Source organism: Colossoma macropomum, unplaced genomic scaffold (genome assembly GCF_904425465.1).
Source record: "Colossoma macropomum unplaced genomic scaffold, Colossoma_macropomum, whole genome shotgun sequence".
Classification (NCBI taxonomy): Eukaryota; Metazoa; Chordata; class Actinopteri; order Characiformes; family Serrasalmidae; genus Colossoma; species Colossoma macropomum.
In genome coordinates, this window is record NW_023494799.1 from 14,724,894 (window position 1) to 14,743,202 (window position 18,309).

The window sequence follows — 18,309 nt, forward strand, 5'->3', positions numbered from 1 at the left end:
CCAATGCCCAGACAAAGTCTCTCTCTCTCTTTCTCTCTGCTTGGGTTAGAATTTTGGCTGAAGGGTCTAAAGGTGCTTCCTCAGGTAATTGCTGTTAAATAGGCATCCTGTCTTCTGCACCATCCTATTCACTCATGTATGTTAAGCCTGCCAAGGCAGTGACACTCTGGGGGGGCTTTCACAGATCTACCAAGCCCCCAAATCTCCACCAGGTGGTCCAGGGCTACATCCGACACCATCTCTGTGGTCTCACACGCGTTTTGGTGGATGTTAAACATAAGGGAGGATTGTGGAGTCTTTGACCTGTTGCACACTCATGTAACACCCTGTAAGTACAGTAACCCTCTTGGCAGAAGCTCTAATGCCATTGGCAGCAGGGTTAACACGCTTAAGTAGAGTTAAACTGGATGGAATATTTCTAAACCCCCATACTTAAAGAAGGCCTGAGTGTCATTACCTTAACTGAACTCTCATTCCAAACTCTTACACTCTAGTGAAATACTCAGTTCTTCAGTTTGGTTTGGCTTAAGTTTCCAAACCAGATTGTTTTGCTGAATAGAATATGAACCAAGAAAAAACTACACCTTGGACCTTTTTGTCTTCTGTTGCATAGCATGTGTTGAATGGTTCATGTAGTTTAAATGCCACAAAATAGAGACTTTGAACAGTTTGTTAACACAATGCAAATACTATATTTCAAACAATTATGGTTTTGCATTCCAATACTTACATCCACTTGAGGACATTATAGTCCTCTATCCCCTCTCTTTCTCTCTCTCTCTCTCTCTCTCTCTCTCATTCTTTCTTTCAGCAGCAAGCTAAATTCTCATCTCTCATTCTCTGTAATGAAAAGGTATGTTGGCGATGAGTCACGTTGCTGTAGCTGGCTGTTAAGAGTCCAGGCCAGAGTCAGGAGTATTGATTTTGTGTTCTTGCCATGTCATCTCCACCTCACATTCACAAAGCCTCTCTCTCTCTCTCTCTCTCTCTCTCTCTCTCCCTTCCATGTCAATAAACCTACCTCTCCGTAGCAATGCATGCTAACCAGATAAGCCCTTTCCGGGCTAGCCCACCACATGGAGGGCGTAAGACGGATTATTGGACCATTTCCAATCTTCTCCCCTCTAATTTTCACTCCCTCACAGTTGTGTCCATCTACAGTGGAGGAGATGATGGATCATGTAGAGACTGTGGCCCCATTACTGGCTAAGCTGAAGTGTGCGGTTATGTGTGTGGAGGGTACATTGTATTTACACAGAAACTAAACTTTAATATGTTAATATGTAATATTAATAGAATATATATATATATATTCTAATAAGCTGTAGACAAAGCTTCTGTCCAACTGCATGTCATTGTCTGTTAGCAGTGATCGCGTTCGAAGGACAGCATATGAGTAATAATAGGCAAGGCCTTTTAGACCGGCTCAGTTCTTTATTTGCATGTGTATGTGTGTGAAGTGGTTTAAAAGCATTATTTGTGCTCATTGTGCAAGTCCTCCTCAGGGAGCTCTGGCCTGCTACCAGAAAGGATGCATAGGGAATCCAGCAGCTGCACTAGAGTCAGGGCCCTCAATAGAAACCTCAGCCCATTTATAAATCAATTACATACTGCAGAGTTTTACAGGCACAAATACAGAAGCGTGTGCTGGGGCTAGAGTAACAGTGCCAGGAGCTTTCACTCGTCTGTTTGTTTAAGTCCCACTGCTCGCTGGTCTGCTTTGTACTGCAGACTGGGAGCTCAATGAACAGCTGAACGTATTCGGTAGAAAGCAGGGATATTATTGTGTGTTTAAGTATTCAATAAGCTTATAAGCTTGACTTCCTTCTACTCTGTCCCATCTAGGTTATACCCTCATGTCCTCCTAGATAATCAAGAGTAGCCCTTTGCTACCACAGACTGTGATAATATCAGAAATATTTCCTGTTAGATTTCTAGAGTCTTATTTTCTGCTTTATTAGAGCAAACTGTACATGAATTATCCAGGGGCCCCGGTAAAAAAAAACAGACCACTGTCATGTTGCACCATGCAGTCTTCTTCATCTGCTTTTTCACAATTTTTTATGTTGTTGTTTTTAAATTATAATTAGTCCTGCTCTTTCCCCAGCAAAAACCTAAACATCCCAAATCTAAACTAAAGCATGCAGCGTAGCACAGATGTCAAGTTGTCTGTGAAAAAAGGATCACGTTCAGGCTCAAGCGTGATGTTCGCTACTTGAAAAAGAATTATACTGGAATGAGAATTGCACGTTTTAAGCAAATTAAAACAGCCTCTTCCTTTCTTCCTCTCTTTCATTCACATCTTATGAGTTTTCTTACTTCCATTCTTTCTCTCTGGGTTTTGTCATCCCAATTTGTGCCTCTTCTGCTCTCTGTCTCTGCCCTCAGATGCCTTTTATCACGAACAACTTCTGTTTCACTTTGTTGAAATATAAGGCCGACACATTTACGTATATCTGGCTATTCAGCCTAGAGATGTTTAGCCTCTCCCATTAATGTTGAAGTTACAAGGAGCGTTTCTGCCTAGGCTGCTTTTTAAGGCAGTCCTTTTTTTTGAGGCACGATACAAAGTAATCAATCAGAGGTTATCAGGCTTAGTTATTTGCCACTTTTAATTATAAGAGACAAAGCAAGGTCAGAAAACAGTCATATAAAAATGAATTATGGCTGTTTTTGTTATATGAAACCTTACAAATATCATGAGCAGCTTTCAGGAAAAATAAAGTACAAGGAAAGTGTAGGATATGGGCCTTTTAAACACACATACACAAACCCAGACTCACTTTACATGCCACACTCACTGTAGACTCACTATGCATGGCTCATTTTAATACATCTCTATTGAAGGGAAGATGCTTCCATACGAAGAAGCCTCCATGTTTGGCACCTTTCTCTCGCATTCTCCTTCATCCTCAGCTTTCCAGCTCCTAATGCCCTCCCTTTCCCAGTTCCTCTCTTGTCTTCCCTCATTTTGGCTCTCTCTTACTTGTCCAAAATGCCTTCCATGCCCCTTCACTTTATTTAGCACTTCCTGTCCTTACAGGGGTTAAGATATATACAGTAAGTCACCTCTGTGGGCTGTCTCAGGTCAGGCATGCATCACAACTCTAATATGCTTAGCTGGAAAACCATCTCTGTAGCTCCTGGCTCTCCCTTTGGACATAGGTCAGTAGGATAAAAGCTTTATGTATGTATATACTTCATTAAGTACACCTAGCTTGTATCTAGACTCTTCATTTTATCAGATACATTTGCCATATAAGTTTTACAATTACAGACTCTAGTCCATCTGTTTCTCTGCATACTTTGTTTGCCCACTTTTACCCTTTAATGGTCAGGACCCCCACAGAACCACCACAGAGCAGGTATTATTAGTAGTTCATTCTCAGCACTGCAGTGACACTGACATGGTAGTGGTGTGTTAATATTTTGGAGTTTTTAAACACTGTGTACACTTACACACCTGTCTCTGTTGGTCCACCTTGTAGATGTAAAGTCAGAGACGATAGCTCATCTGTTGCTGCATAGTTTGTGTTAGTCATCCTCTAGTCCTTAATCAGTGGTCACAGGACGCTGTCCACAGGACGCTGTTGGCAGGGTATGTTTGGTTGGTAGGCTATTGTCTGTCCAGAAGTAACACTGAGGTGTTTAAAACTCCAGCAGCACTGCTGTGTCTGATCCACTCAGACCAGCACAACACACACTAACATGCCACCACCACATCAGTGTCACTGCAGTACTAAGAATGATCCACCACCCAAATAATACCTGCTCTGTGGTGGTCCTGACCTTTGAAGAACAGGGTAAAAGAGTATGCAGAGAAACAGATGGACTACAGTCTGTAAATGTAGAACTACAAGTGCACCTATATGATAAGTGGAACTGATAAAATGGACAATAAGAACAGAAGCAAGGAGATGAACTTAATGAAGTGGCCGGTTGTATCATTCTACCGAATTGCTTTAAAGTCCGGGTTTAACACTAAAACATTTCAGACTAAAATTCTTTTACTTTAAGTGACTTTATTCTTAAGTTTTGTTTATTTTATGACAATAAATGATCGAAAATTCAATTTTGTCATTATCAAAACAAGATTAGCACCACCTAAAGTTTACCACATGTTCCAGTAGTGACTGTTTTGAGCGTAACTCAAAAACACTAGCCAGTACAGGACTAGCAAACACAACTTTGAACAGCTGTACACACATAAAACCGAAATATGCTTCATTAAAACAAAAAAGTTCAGATTTTTTTTTTTAAGTTTTCTGACTTTGGGACACTGACTTCAAAACAGTGGGATCTGATTGCTCAGTTGTCTATAAGGGACAAGGATAAAGTCTTCCTGCTCTAAAATTTGTTGTCCATAATGTGATGGGATGTAATGATGCACAGAATTCAGTTCAAGACAAAACAGTAGTGTCTCAATTCAGTACTTTTTTAAATACAGCAAAGTAAGGAGTGTTGTAAAATGTGACATATTAAAACGTTAACGTTTTCATTTTCAGTTTATTTGACTACAAAACGTAAGTACAATATTTGAAACTGTAGTATGTCACAGTGAAGTTTTGCCTAATCCAATTAGTCTGGTTTCTTAGCAGCATATAAACACTGAACAAAATCTGTCCTCTACAGTGCCATGAGCTAATATGTTGGCCATTAGCTGAGAAACTAATATAGTATTGTTATACACCTTATTACGAATTTGAAGGGTGAAATTACTGTGATTAAGAAATGCATGCATTTTCTCATTACTCTATTTGAAAAACAAGGATCGGCTGTATAAGGATGAAGTGAAAATTGGAGAATGCTTATGGTCCGCTCTCTGTCTACCCACACACCCTTCATAGTGCTAGCGCCCTCTCTCAGATACTTTAACACTCATTACTGTCCACTTTTCTCCTCTGTGTGTCCACATATAAACAAAAAACCATCCCCTTGTTCATGTTTACATGCTGGCAGTTGATGGGATTATATTCTGTTGTTGAGGAAGTGGAAACTGGAGCTTATCCAATATATATGGCAGTTGCCAACAGCCGTATCTCTGTCTACTGATCAGAGGCGCTTTTGGGCATACTGTACAGGCGGGACTGCTCCAAAGCACTTTTAATCCAGCCCCAGGATTATGTTAATCTTGCTCTGTTCATTTTTGAAATTAGGATTTGGAATAGAAATTGTGGCTAGATATGAATATACAGAGACTCATCACTGTAAAAAAAAAGGCATGCAAGCTGAGCTCTCCCTGTGACGGTGGGTTCTTTGAAATTACTCAGATTGTTCTGAGAAAGTACAGCATGAAGTTTAGATATTTAAGAACATTCTAAAGTGGTTTAAGAGAATTAGTTCTGCAGCAAGATTGTCTAAAATAATCTGTTATATGTTGCTTCAATTCCAGAGCATCATGCACAGTCCACAGACACGACATTGTGAAGAATTAGGACTTGCATAGTGAGGGGCTTTTTCCTGTCCTAGAGCTAAATAATGCAGATAAGATTTGTGGTGTCTATCCTCCTTTCCATAATTAATCTTGATGAATATGGCTCCTGACCACAAATGTCTGGAGTCGCGCGGCATTCATTTCAGAGGAACCAATTAATTTTTGAAAACTTTTAACTCGTCTGGGACTGGGAGCAGGAAATGAATGGCAATGGCATTTAGTTCGTTAAAGCTAGACGATTGATTGGCTTGGTAGCCACAGGAAAACATACAACTGGCTAATTAAATTTGATCACTTCGAAATGCACCAGAGAAATGGCCTGATCAATGCCATTGCCACTGAGCATCCCAGTCTCCTCTTCTCTTCTTTTTCCCTCTCATTCTCTATCTCTCTGTGTGTCTCCAGAGCACGGAAAACGAGATGCGGTTGTTGTTCGTTTGAATCAGCACAGAGGTCACTGCGGGTCCCGTGCTGACCTACTCAGGTCCTGTCTGTAATGTTCCTGTACACATTGATCGCTCTTTGTTTATGAAGCTTTATAGCGCACATTCATGGATGCTCTCCTCTCCGGGGACCTCATTTCTAAACTGCAACTCCAACAGTTTGCTCTTCACCTTTTTCCATCCCCTGCTGTAAAAATGCATCCGCACCACAGCGTGCCCTATTCAGATTCACTTAGCTCTCTGTTTGGAAGAGCCCGTGTTAAATCTCGCCAGCGTTACTCCTGTGTGCAGGCTGAAGGAGGCAGAGGGCCATGCCAAATTAAAGTCACCTCTGTGGAAATGGGAGACAGTGAGTCTGAATAAAGAGATACATCAGCGTCCACTTGGCAGAGGTACAAGGTGAGGGAGAGGGAGCTTCAGTGTATATACACACACACAGTCACATACACACTGTAGCTCCTCCTTCACCTCTAGCGTGTGAGTCATGCATTAGCCCGGTCGGACAGCAGAGGATATATCTGCGGCACGCTTGGCTGGAGTACCGGCAAGCTCCAATGGCCTATGAAAGGTAGACAGATATCAATAAGTATTCATCCATCTCCCACTTAAACTTGTTCACCGCCTTTCTTTCTTTCCTTCCTTTCTTCTGTCTTTCCTTCTTTCCTTCCTTAATTTTCTTATTTATTTCCTTCCTTTCTTCAACCGTTCCTTTTTTGTTCCTTGATTTCCTTATTTATTTCCTTCCTTCCTTCATTGATTCATCCATTCCTTTTTTCTTCCTTCATTTCCTTCATTTCCTTTTTTCCTTCATGCATTCATCCATTCCTTCCTTTCTTCCTTGATTTTCTTAATTCCCCTTCTTCATGCATTCATTCATCCATTCCTTCTTTTCTTCCTTGATTTCCATATGTATTTCCTTTCCTCCTTCCTTGTTTTTCCCAATCTCTGCCTCCTCTGCGTGTTTTCTCTGTCTCTCTTTTTCTCTCTGCCTCTGTCCCTTGTTGTTTAAACACACATACACAAACACAGGCTCACGCTCTATAGGTCTCGTGTTCATTTATCTCCATTGAGAGGGAGGTGTCTGCCTGGTCACTTCTAGAAAACTCCGGAGAGACTGCTGAGGAGGCACTGAAATAGACCAGCAATTTTATTCCACAGGAGAGAGAGAGAGAGAGAGAGCTACACATACCAACTTCCTCGCTTGAGGCTCACATGAGGCTTGTTTCTTTCATCCCTAAGGTGGACCCCAATATATCCCCTCGAAGAAATACACACACACCACACAAAAGCACATTTATCATCCGAAATCTAGCCATGTGAAGTAGCAGCTGATTGTCCATGTTTTTGGAGAAAATCAGTATTTCTGAGAGAACAGTGCAGAATGTTGGTAAACACTACCTTCTCAGCATGGGGGTCATTATCATCATCTCATAACCTCTGGTTCTGAATCCATACAGACAGAGTTAGACTGGCTTATTGGCAAAGTAGCCAAGTACATGTGTCCCAGTATGTCAGAGTTCTGGGGCCATAAATAACAGCAGTTCTCTAATGGGCAAGAAAAAGTTGGATATTTGGCCTTGTAATACATTTTTATTGGCTGCTGCACCTATGCTAAGTGTATATACTGTCTACTGTAGTGTAGGAGAGATATATTGTATAAATTAGATGGACAGTTGCTGTAAGTTGTAGTTGCTACATTGTTTTTATTATGTTTTTGTATTTGTTTGTGCTTTAGCCAAAGGTTATGGCTCTCGTGAAGCCAAAGTTATGCAGTTCTTTTTTAATAAAGTGCTGCAGAATAGATGTACATAATAAATGCAATAAACAAGTAAATAAGGCTTCGCTGCACAGCATTATGTGGAGCCATCCTTGTTCTAATGCTTGAGAAAACATCTCCTTAATAATACTCAGTATAGACCAGATTTACAGTCTCTCTTTCTCTCTCTCTCTCTCTCTTGGGATGGTTTGCATACAGGCAGGCTATTGTAAAACACTTCCCAGGAAAGTGCTCTTATCGCTCTTTTAAAGTGCTACAGGGTGGGTCATGGCCATGTGATAGCGTGTGCTTCCTGGGGCTGCCCGGAACAAGCTGTTAGTGCTATGAAAAGAAATTAACTGGCAGTCTCCCCTGTTTGCCTCTGCACTGACCTGAGACCCTTGCTCCATTTTGCTCTTTCAGTGCGTAATGTTAGGACTTGGGTTGGGGCACCTGCTCTTGGATCAGCCCATAAAAAGCTCTCAAACATCTAATGATCTTCCGATCACCCATGCTTCTAATCACTTTTCAGAGATTGTAATACAGCCCTGCTCCAGGCCAGGTAATCAGAGGTCCACCGGAAAAGAAAAGAAGAAAAAAAAAGTTGTAAAAAAGAAAATGTTTTCTGTGCGAAAGCAAGATTAAAGAGATTTAATGAAGCAGAAGTTGCCAGTTTCGTTCATATTTCAAAAGACATGGAGCAATTATTATTTCAATGCCAAACATTCTCAGTCATCTCAGAGTCTGATCTACCCTTTGATACTGCTTTGCTCCTGCACTTTTTTTTTTATCTCCTGCGAGGTTGAATGTCGAGCTTTTTGCCGCGATAGAAAGCATCGACAAAGGCGGAAAAGGTCGGCAGGGTTGAGGGAGGCCCGTTTGACCTTCCCCACAATCTCCTTCCTGCCGAGCTCCTGCCTTTTTTTCCCCTTTTTTTTCCATTTCATCTGTCAATGTCATTACAGGGCTATTCAAACCTTTCTTTTGAAGTCCAACAGTGCATTTCAAATAAGCCTTACCTATATGCAGGAAGGGGGATTTCAATGGCTTATCATTAAAATAGATTTGAGGGAAGAAAGTTGAAGGGGAAGTGATAAACGGCATGTGATTAAACTGCGTAACTTTGTTGAAAGATAGGAATCGCTTTTGCGAGGATTAGTCTGTTTTCTTCTCATTTTATCGTCAAATAGAATCCCTCACAAAATGTTATGCAGGTGTGATAATTCTGATTTCACATCATCAGTATTCATTGTAATTACGTCTATAAAGCGGTTATATATCTGTATTAAATTATTTCTGCTTTGTGCAGCCACAGTAGTAAGCCATCTTTGATTAGTGCCATTTTGCTGCAATGGCAAAAGCCTCTTTTAAGAGAGAGACAGGTAAAGTAAATTGGTGATAATACTGATTTCATATGATCCATATTCATTGTAATTACTTCTGTAAAGCATGCATATATCTATAATAAATTATTTCAGCTTTGTGCAGCCACAGTACGAAGCTATTTTTGACTGGATGCCATATTGCAGCTGGGCAAAAGCCTCTCTTAAGACAGAGGCAGGTGAAGTAGAGTGGTGTGAGATGGAGACATGCGCGCAGTGCATTAGTCTTCCTTCAGGCTTGTATTTAGCCATGTCAATATTGTCTGGACCACGTCTCAGGCCGCCTTCTTCCTCCTTTCCACTCGGTATTGACTCTGGGCTGCAGAGCAAACACGCTGTGGTAACATTGATGTAACGTTGAGAGTTGAGTAATTGAGAGCCGCATTATGGGGAGGGGGGTCGGGAAGGGGTTATCGGCTTTTCTAAAGTCGTCAGACTTGAAGAAATGTGGAAAGACAGAGCAGTGAGAGAGAGAGAGTTAGAGGCAGAACTTTGGCTAGATGGATGATTGTTGAAGTTTATTCAATAATGCACTCTCCCCTACTCGTGGTTCAGGAGTTGTTAGCTACATCTGATAGTTAGATCGGATGCTCTCTGTTGACACACAGTAACGTTGATAGTTATACTCAGTCGACAAGCCTGAGCGGAGCTTGTTTACCGTATCACAATACAGGCACTGTGCGTGTGTACATACTTCACTGAGCAGGTATATGACACACTCTGCAACTGTATCTCTTTGCGCCTGACGGGTACCACCTTTCTTTATCTACACACATACGCACAGCCATATGTTCTCTTTTTAACTCAAACGTTCTCATCTTCTCTGGTATTTCTTCTCCTTTCTATTTATATCCATCAGGTCATTGAAAGTGCGACTGAATGTTTTGAATGTTTAATTAGTGTGTTTCCTTAACTAATTAAAATGTACAAATGTAAGGATTAAAGACCCCCCCTCTCTCCCCCTTTTCCTCCTCACTCCCACCCCCTTTTCTGAATAATTAATCAACCTCTTTCACCAGGAGATCTTGTTGCACACCAGGACGCACTTCAGTGTCGCCCAACACCTAAATTTCTCTCCCTTCTCCTTCACAGACCGACAGTTTCCCCGCTGAGCCCAATTACATGGGGAGCAGGCAGCAGTTTGTTCAAAGGTAAGGCCTATTAAATGACTCACTCAAGCGCCGCATTTGCCTAGACCCCCTTACCTTACTAGCACAAGTGGCACAAGCCCCCCTCATAGGAACTAAAGTTGTTCTCAAACATGGTTCCTTATGGTGTTTACTTATTTCCTGCTGCTACTATTTTCTCATTTTTCATAGCAGTTCCACGTTTAAGGACCCGGAGAGGGCGAGCCTGAGGGACAGTGGGCATGGGGACAGCGACCAGGCGGACAGCGATCAGGACACCAATAAAGGCTCCTGCTGTGACATGTCCGCCAAGGAGGCGCTCAAGATGAAAGCAACTGGGCTCAAGCCCCAGCCTCTTGAACAGGGTGAGTAGGGATGTGTATGGTTAGAAGTATATGCTTCTATTGCTTGGTGCTTTACCACACTTTGTGTAACACTGCCAAAACAATCAGCATTGCATTATTATTCCATATAACAAAAATATTCTCTCTTCAGCAGCAGCAGCAGTGTCGTTTTTATTGTTGGCGTCAACTTGACTAAAATGGAACCACACTTTAGATGTTTTGTTCTCTCTGCCATTAGTGACTCTTTTGTGTAGATCAACACTTTTCAAGATATTGTGCCAGACAGCACAGCTCCACCTCTCCGACAAAGACAGGCGTTGAGAGAGACTGCAAGATTGCCATGAATTCCACTTTCTCAAGTGCTGATAGCAGAACCGTTTACGCCAGATCTTACTGCCTCGAACTGGGTATCGAGCTCTAGCTAACTTCTCTAGACACTGAATCTCAAAGTCATCACAGTCACCCCCACATTGCTGAAGCCTACAGAAATACTGCACTAGGTGGTTTTCAGCCTCTCCTCCTCACCTTCTCATTTTTCCCCCATGCATTCTTCCCCTCTAACCTCTTCTGTTCTTGCTCAATATTTACTGCCCCCTTGTTGGTCAGCATTATTTTTCTTATTTGGCAGTTCTTCCTATGAACATTAGGAGCCTTCTGTTTGCTTCCTTTATTTTTTCTTATATATTTTTTTTACCCACTTTTGTTGACCTCCCTGTTCTCATTTTCAAAGTGCCTCCTCCCTCCTTCTCTCTATCTCTTCCTCCTTCTCAGTCTTTTTTCTCTCACCCCCCCCAACCAATCCCCTTCCCTCGTGTCTCACTCTCTCTCCCTCTCTCTCTCTCTTGCACTTGTATTCCAGCCACGTTCTCAGTTTATCAAACCAGACAAGCCCATTATGATTTTATAAGCCAAACCACTTTAGCCTCTCCATTTAGTCCTTGCTGGGGAGGCGCTGGGAGCGTGCTTCTTTAAAACTTTCATAATGGAACATGGAAAATGACTTATCATGCAGCAGGCGATGTTACGTGCTCGGCCTGATTAAATATGAATAATTATTCGATGTCTCTGTTGGTAGGACAAATTACTAGTGACATGTGTAGAACAATAACTCCGCAGATAGATACAGTAGAAACCTGCATGTTCCGTGTGAGGAGGCTGGAGAATTCTTTGCACTTGTTCGTTTGTGGAAGAGAGATGTAGGAGGTTTGTATCCATTCATCCTGGGGGGCTTACTGGGTTATGTCTAAGGCCATTATACCCAGGGCTACATCTCTCAAAAGAGAATTTCAGAAAAACGGAAAGGCAGAAAGTTTATTAGTGCATGTGTGTCTGTGTGTTGGAGATTACAATAAATGGCCTCTGGAAAGCTGTAAATCAAATATAATGTTTTGTTCTACTAATCAGTAGAACAAAAGGAATCTTCTGTTACCTGGGTTGAGACAGTGGAGGACTATACTAGCGATGTCTGCCTGGACTTGACTGTGTCTGTGTGTGTTTGTTTCAGAGCAGTTCAGGAATAGAGTGAATGTACTGGCAAGAGAAATTGGCCAATTAAAGAAGCCCATATGTTTCTTATTTTGTGACTGTAGTCATTTAATGGTGCATGGGAGTAGTTGGAGAATGGCTGAATTTTGCTATTTTAACTGTGACATGCACACACATACAGCAGAGCACTGTTGTGTCAAACACTCAGCATAATGACCTAAGCCAAGAACAATGAAATCTTGTTGCAGAAGAACAGTTCTGTGTGTGCGTATGTGTGTGTGCGCAATGCCAGATACCAGTGTGAAACAGTATGTCAGCTTATCCCTTCTCATATTAGAAACTCAATGAAAGCCTTACCCTCTCTCCTCCTTTTTTCTTTTCCTGCTCTCCTCACTCTCATCTTTCTTTTCCACTCCTCCCCCTCTTTTTCTAAAATCAATGGTCATGTTATAAGGCAGTTAACTGGGAGCAGATGCTTCTGTTTTGGCAATAACACATAACTGGACTCTCTCTGGCCTCTCTCTCTCTCAAACCCCTATGAAAATGAAATATGTTATATGGTGCCAATATATAAATAGAGTACGTTGGAATATACAGTGTGGTTGAAAAGTCTGACGGCCCATTGAAAATATGGGACTTTAAACCTGAAAATAAACAACAAGAAAAAAAATTCTGAAAAAGAAAGAAATATTTTGACAAGTAAAATGCTGAAGGAAATGAACATTCTGATTTCAAGACTACTATTCAAATTTAAGCAAATTTGTGACACTGATCATGCTAGTACCTTTTTAAATCTTATCCCTTTCATTGAAGCACAGCTTCAGACGACTCTCAGATGGATTTGTTCAACTCATCAGAGGCTTTTGCACAAACTTTAGCAAAAATACTGTGAAATTCTGAAATTCCTACAAATATTTCAGAGATTCTACTTTTCACTCAGATTGTTACGCTGAAAATATTGTTTGTGATGAAAAAATGTGTGTTACATTTAAAAAAAATGCAAAATAGTAGCATTTTCACTAGTGGTCTCAGACCTTTGGACCCTGTATTAACAAAATAATACTGTTTTTATATGGGAACACACACACATAGCGGAACAGACCACCTAGTTGTGAGTGCAGGTGAACAATGGAAAACTCTCCTGTGTCCTGATGTGGGCATTACTGCTTCTGATGCTTGAAAGTCTACTTATAGGCCTCTGATTCTGTTTTTAAAAGGATCAAGTCTTCCAAATGGAGCTTCTGCTATTGTTACAAGGCAGTGAGAGAGCAGTAAACCAGTCATATAGCAAGTGATGTGATACATAATGCATTATGCTGCATTATAGCTGTGTGTTTTAAAGTGGAGTCTTATGGTGGCATTTAGCAGGCAGTAAGCAGGGGAGAGTGTGTGTGTGTGTGTGTGTGTGTGTGTGTGTGTATGTGGGTCCACAGTGCTGGCTCTTGTACTGATTGTATTCTCCTCATGGCTGGAATGTATTATTTAGAGAGGAAGAGAGGCAGCAGGCTTTGGCTACAGCAGCTCATAGAGGAGATACTACAACGTGTGCCGATGGGCATCTTTTCACTCCTCTAGTTCCCTTCTTTCTCCTTATTTTCCCTTTTCCTTCCTCCTTCTTCTTCCCATCCCTATTACGTATTTCTCTTCCCTCCTCTCCTCTTTTTTCCCCCTTGCCTCTTTGCTCCTCTCATCTCTCATCCCTCCCTCCACTCCTTTCTCTCTCTCAGAGTGCAGACCAAGCAGTTGAACGCCTCTAGACCTTTCTTTGAACAGGTATTCCTGTTCGATATGTCTTTTCTTTTTCCCGCTCGTACCTAACGCATTAATATTGCATTCAGATTACTGCCAGCACTCAACCCTTCCAGGGGAGCAAGGGGTTCACGGAGTCGCCATGAAAGCAAAAAGGAGAAAAACGCTCAAACCGTCTGCTTTAACTGTCAGTAAACCACACAAGCATATTGTCTCTAGCTGTCTGACTCATAATCTGGACGGTTCACCCCGTCCTGTGTGTCGTCCGTGCCCACTCCTTGGGCAATGTTTATTAGGTGGTAATTCAGTCAGAGACACAGAAAGAGAGAGCAGGCTACAGGCTCCGTTGCACATAAACAGGCAAGACAGTCCAGTCTCTCTCGCTCTCTCTCTTTGTCTCTTTCTGACTCTCTCTAGCTCTGTGCCTGCTGGCCTCTCCACACCATCCACTCCAATTAGGGTGTTCCCTCCAGCATGGCTTCATTTATTGGAGTCAGAAGTGGACAGAAACATGTAGCATGAATGGAGTGCAGGTCCCGCATGAATTCATCAGCACGTTCATATAGCCCTCTAGGCCTGTAGAGTTACTGTCTTCTCTAGTACATTTCTCTCTGTCCCTTTTTCCATCCTTCTCTCTCTCTCTCTCTTTTTCACCACACCATAATTGCATAATTGGATTAAAACCAAATAGCTCTTTGAACAAACACTCGTTATCCCCTATCCTCATTGTCCTCCACATTGGAGACATTGTGGGCTTTTTACATTTGGTGGTGCAAGGGGGCTATTCTAAAATTGATTAATTAAGCTCCCCAAATTGGGAGCTGTGTATTAATTAAGCAGAAGTGTATCAGAGTGTATCTCTTATTAATTGGTGATTAATTGATGCGAAGATTCGCCTGCAGCGGAGTCTAATCCTGGAATGTGTTCATCAGTGGCCTTCACACGGTTCAGTTCACTTCCTGCCTATCTCACGCAGGCGTCGAGATGTGCGCGCATGATAAAGTGTGAGTGTGAGTGTGAGTGTGTCTGGGGGGGGGTGGGAGTGAGAGAGGGGGTGGATAGTGTCTTTGGATTGCTGGGTGAGTGTTTTGGATGACCTCCTCTAATTGCATTGGATTGAAGCGCGATAATCAAATTGTTTCACTTTTTACTGTCTGTTTTTCTTCTCTTTCTGATTCGCCATACCCTCAGCTTATTAGAACAGAGAGGTAGAGAAGGAGTTTGCAGAGAAGGTAGCATGAGAGTAGCACAGTGCAGTGAAAGAGAGAAAACGGAGAGAGAAAGACATCATGCAGCAAGGTTGCTATGACACCTCTGACCCCCCCCGCTACCACCCCCATAGTATTTGTGGCAGAGTAATCGGAATCCCTGTAACCCATATCAGCGATTGGTACAAGAAGCAGGGAGATGTCACGCTCTATCACACACACACACACACACACACACACACACACACACACTGCAAGACTATTGTGGTGAGACTACCTGGGTGTGCAGGCTGATTGATTTGCCATGGCTATAGCAATAGATTGAATAGATTAAATATGCTGGTGGGTGTTGGATTTTAAAGAAGTCTACCTAGACACCAGTGCTGTCTAGGTACCAGTCAGTGCTGTCTAGCTGCCAGTACTGTGCCTTACTTTACACAGCACCACAAAAAAATCCAGCTCTGTGTTTTGCTTGACATATTGACAAATATTAGACTATTCTATTTCTTTACAGCTAGATTGGCCAGTGGCCAACTTTTGTGGCAAATTATTATGTTTAACTGTGTATAATTATTATGTTCCTCCCCCCCCCCCACAATAGTTCACACTGTGTACATTAAATACACTAGCACAGGATTGCTCGATCCTGGTCCTGGAGATCTACCACCCTGCACAGATGCCCCCGAAGGCCATGATTACCTGGATCAGGTGTGTTAGATTAGGCTAAACTCTGCAGAGTGGTAGATCTCCAGGATTGGGCATATTCCTTTTAAATCTCTTTTCTTGTTACAAAGGTGCGTTCGTCAGCCTCAAGAAAAGTTGGGCGACATGGCAAAAAGGAAATATCATAATACTTCAAGAAGTGTTCGCAACAATATTTCACAATATTTATTTTTCTGACATCTCAAGTTGGAACAGATAAAGTAGGGCCAGATTAAACTATAGATAAAAACTATGATATGTATTCAACATTTCACATACTGTACTGCACTAAATTCAGTTAACCAGGACTAATTAAGCTCTGCTTGTAATCAAACATGCAGTTGGTCAGTGCTTTTTAAGTATTGACAATATCCACAGTATGCTCAGAAAAGCATAGTGATGTAGTGTGATGTAATTATCACAATAACGATAAATATTGATTGATCTTCGCATCAGTCCTTATAGATTAATGGGTTAAGCTGCCATTTTACATTCTTAAGTGGAAAATGAGTTGCCAACTTATATAATATGAAGCAAATAAAGTGTCTGATACCAATTTTAGGGAGGTAACCTTCCGATAACTGTTAAATATAATTTAATATAGTCAAAAATGAGAAGAGACTACAGCACTCCTTAAACCATAGTTAATTTATTGAATTTATGCCATACACTGATAAAGTCTTTTTTTAAAAAGAACAGCTCTTCTTCAGGAAGCTGCAGCGAGCATGGTTATTTTAAGAATGTGAATTCAACACCTTTATTCACACTCACCCACTACTTTTTATCCCTAAACAGGAGTTAGTGCAGTGAGTTCACTTTCCTGTGCAGGTATGTGTTAGCTATCCAATTAAGAGTGTTACCCAAGAGGCAATGGGGTAGTCACAGTGCATTGAGATCACAGTGGCAGAAAAAAACCTGTTCATACCTCCCTCCCAGACTCCTGAAGCATGTCCACTTCAAGGGAGCTGGACAATTAATTAGCAGTTTCTATCCTGATGCCCTTTTTTGCGTGCGTGTTACTGAGGAGATGGCTTTCCACTCCACTCCCAGGATTCAGTTAAATCCATATTGACTGGAATGTTTGTTCTTTTTTGTTCTCTTCTTTTTATCCCTTTTTCATAAAGGTCATTTCCCATCAATCATATTTTAAGAGGCTGTAACACAGCCCATGTTGGGAAGGCAGTGTGCATGCAGCAGCTAATTTGTTTTGAAAAGCCTCTCCGCTTCTTCCGAAGAGCTCATCCTCTCACGCTAAGTGACGGAATAAATTATCACTTTTGACTCTCCTCTTAGATGTGTTTTTAGTATTTTCATTCCAAAACATGTAATGCCGCTTGTTCCTTGGTAAGTTATGCATCTTTTTTTTTCTCCCCTCTCTTCACCAGCGTAAGTGGAGCGGTATGCAAATGCTGTAAGAAGTGGAGGTAGTGCGTTAGTATAAGTGGCTGTGATTTTCCATGGCAGTAATGGGGGTCCATGGGAAAGCATTAGTAGTGGGAATGTAATGTCTTTTGAGATCCAGAGCTAAAGTATTTCAAGATCTCAGGCAATTGAGCGTTAAAGCTCCTTCCTTTTCTTAATAGAATGCAAACTGTTGTCAGTAATGGGGTAGATCAAGGGAGTGTGCGCCCATCTTCAGTTTTTCTCGCAAAATCTCTTCTGATTATTATGAGTTAATCCAACACTTCTGGCCACCTTTATATTCTGACCTCTGACAGTTAACACTTGGCACTTGGTTTTTACTTTTAACAGCTTGTCAGAAGCACTTAAAGGTGAAAGAGTATAAAGAGTGGTTGTAAGCATTTTGTGAAGAGAAACCGATAAGTTAGCATTTGTTTAAAGGTGCTGAGTATACAACTAACTCCACAGGCCCTAAAAATTTATCTCAGTAAAGCCAATATTGAGCAAATACGCAAGCCGGGGCCAACTGAATTTACTGGAACCATCTCGTAGCCCTTTCATCAATGCTTTTGGGTTGCCTACTGCCAGCAAGAGTAATCGCCATCATCATCCCTCGATGCAGCAGCTCAAATATGAATTAATATCACATAAATCTTCCATTTTTCGAGCATCAGTGTATTATTTATATCAAGCAACTGATTCTTCTTTTTTATTGCAAGGCGTAGCTGTCACTTGGAGTGTAATTTGGCTGTAGTCTCTAAAATTTGTTCTATAGCAAGTCTGACAATAACAAATACATTGCAATAACACTGCATTGATTTGCCGTCCAGTGAAATAACTAGAAATGCTCCACGGATAAATTGAAGGATCAACAAATCAAAGCTATTTATTTTCGTGCTTTTTACTCTCTTTTTTAAAACCTCGCTACATCTTGGTGGTGCTACAGCGATTCATCAAAAACCGCTCAGCAGTTTTTCTGAAACAAAATCTGTGGACAAATAGGCTCTTTAGAACTGAATGTAGTTGAATAATGATCATAAGACATTTTGAACTCTGAGGCCAAATCTGCAGGCCGTGGCTCAAGACAGTATTGGCACACAAGCTGCTGGTGGCAGGAACGTACACACACACAAAGCAAGGGCCAGAGTTGCCCTTTCAGATATATAGCCAGTGATGGCATGCAAGTCTGACCGTCTGAGTCCCATGGGAAGGAGGCTTTCCCCTGTAACGATTACAAATGGCTAACTCTGCAATTATCAGAGCTCCGGTGCTTACTCC

General features: G+C 41.5%; 1 protein-coding gene across 2 annotated transcripts in view; it reads left to right on the plus strand.

Annotated features, from left to right (window-relative positions):
- pcdh17 (protocadherin 17) overlaps positions 1-18,309 on the plus strand; it is a 59,752-nt gene that overhangs the window by 16,891 nt on the left and 24,552 nt on the right. Inside the window, exons 3-4 of one of the 2 annotated variants that reach the window (XM_036586765.1) lie at positions 10,108-10,166; positions 10,335-10,507. In XM_036586765.1, the coding sequence (XP_036442658.1) occupies positions 10,108-10,166; positions 10,335-10,507 (232 nt within the window). The remainder of the gene's footprint in view (positions 1-10,107; positions 10,167-10,334; positions 10,508-18,309) is intronic. The other variant, XM_036586766.1, reaches the window with a different exon arrangement.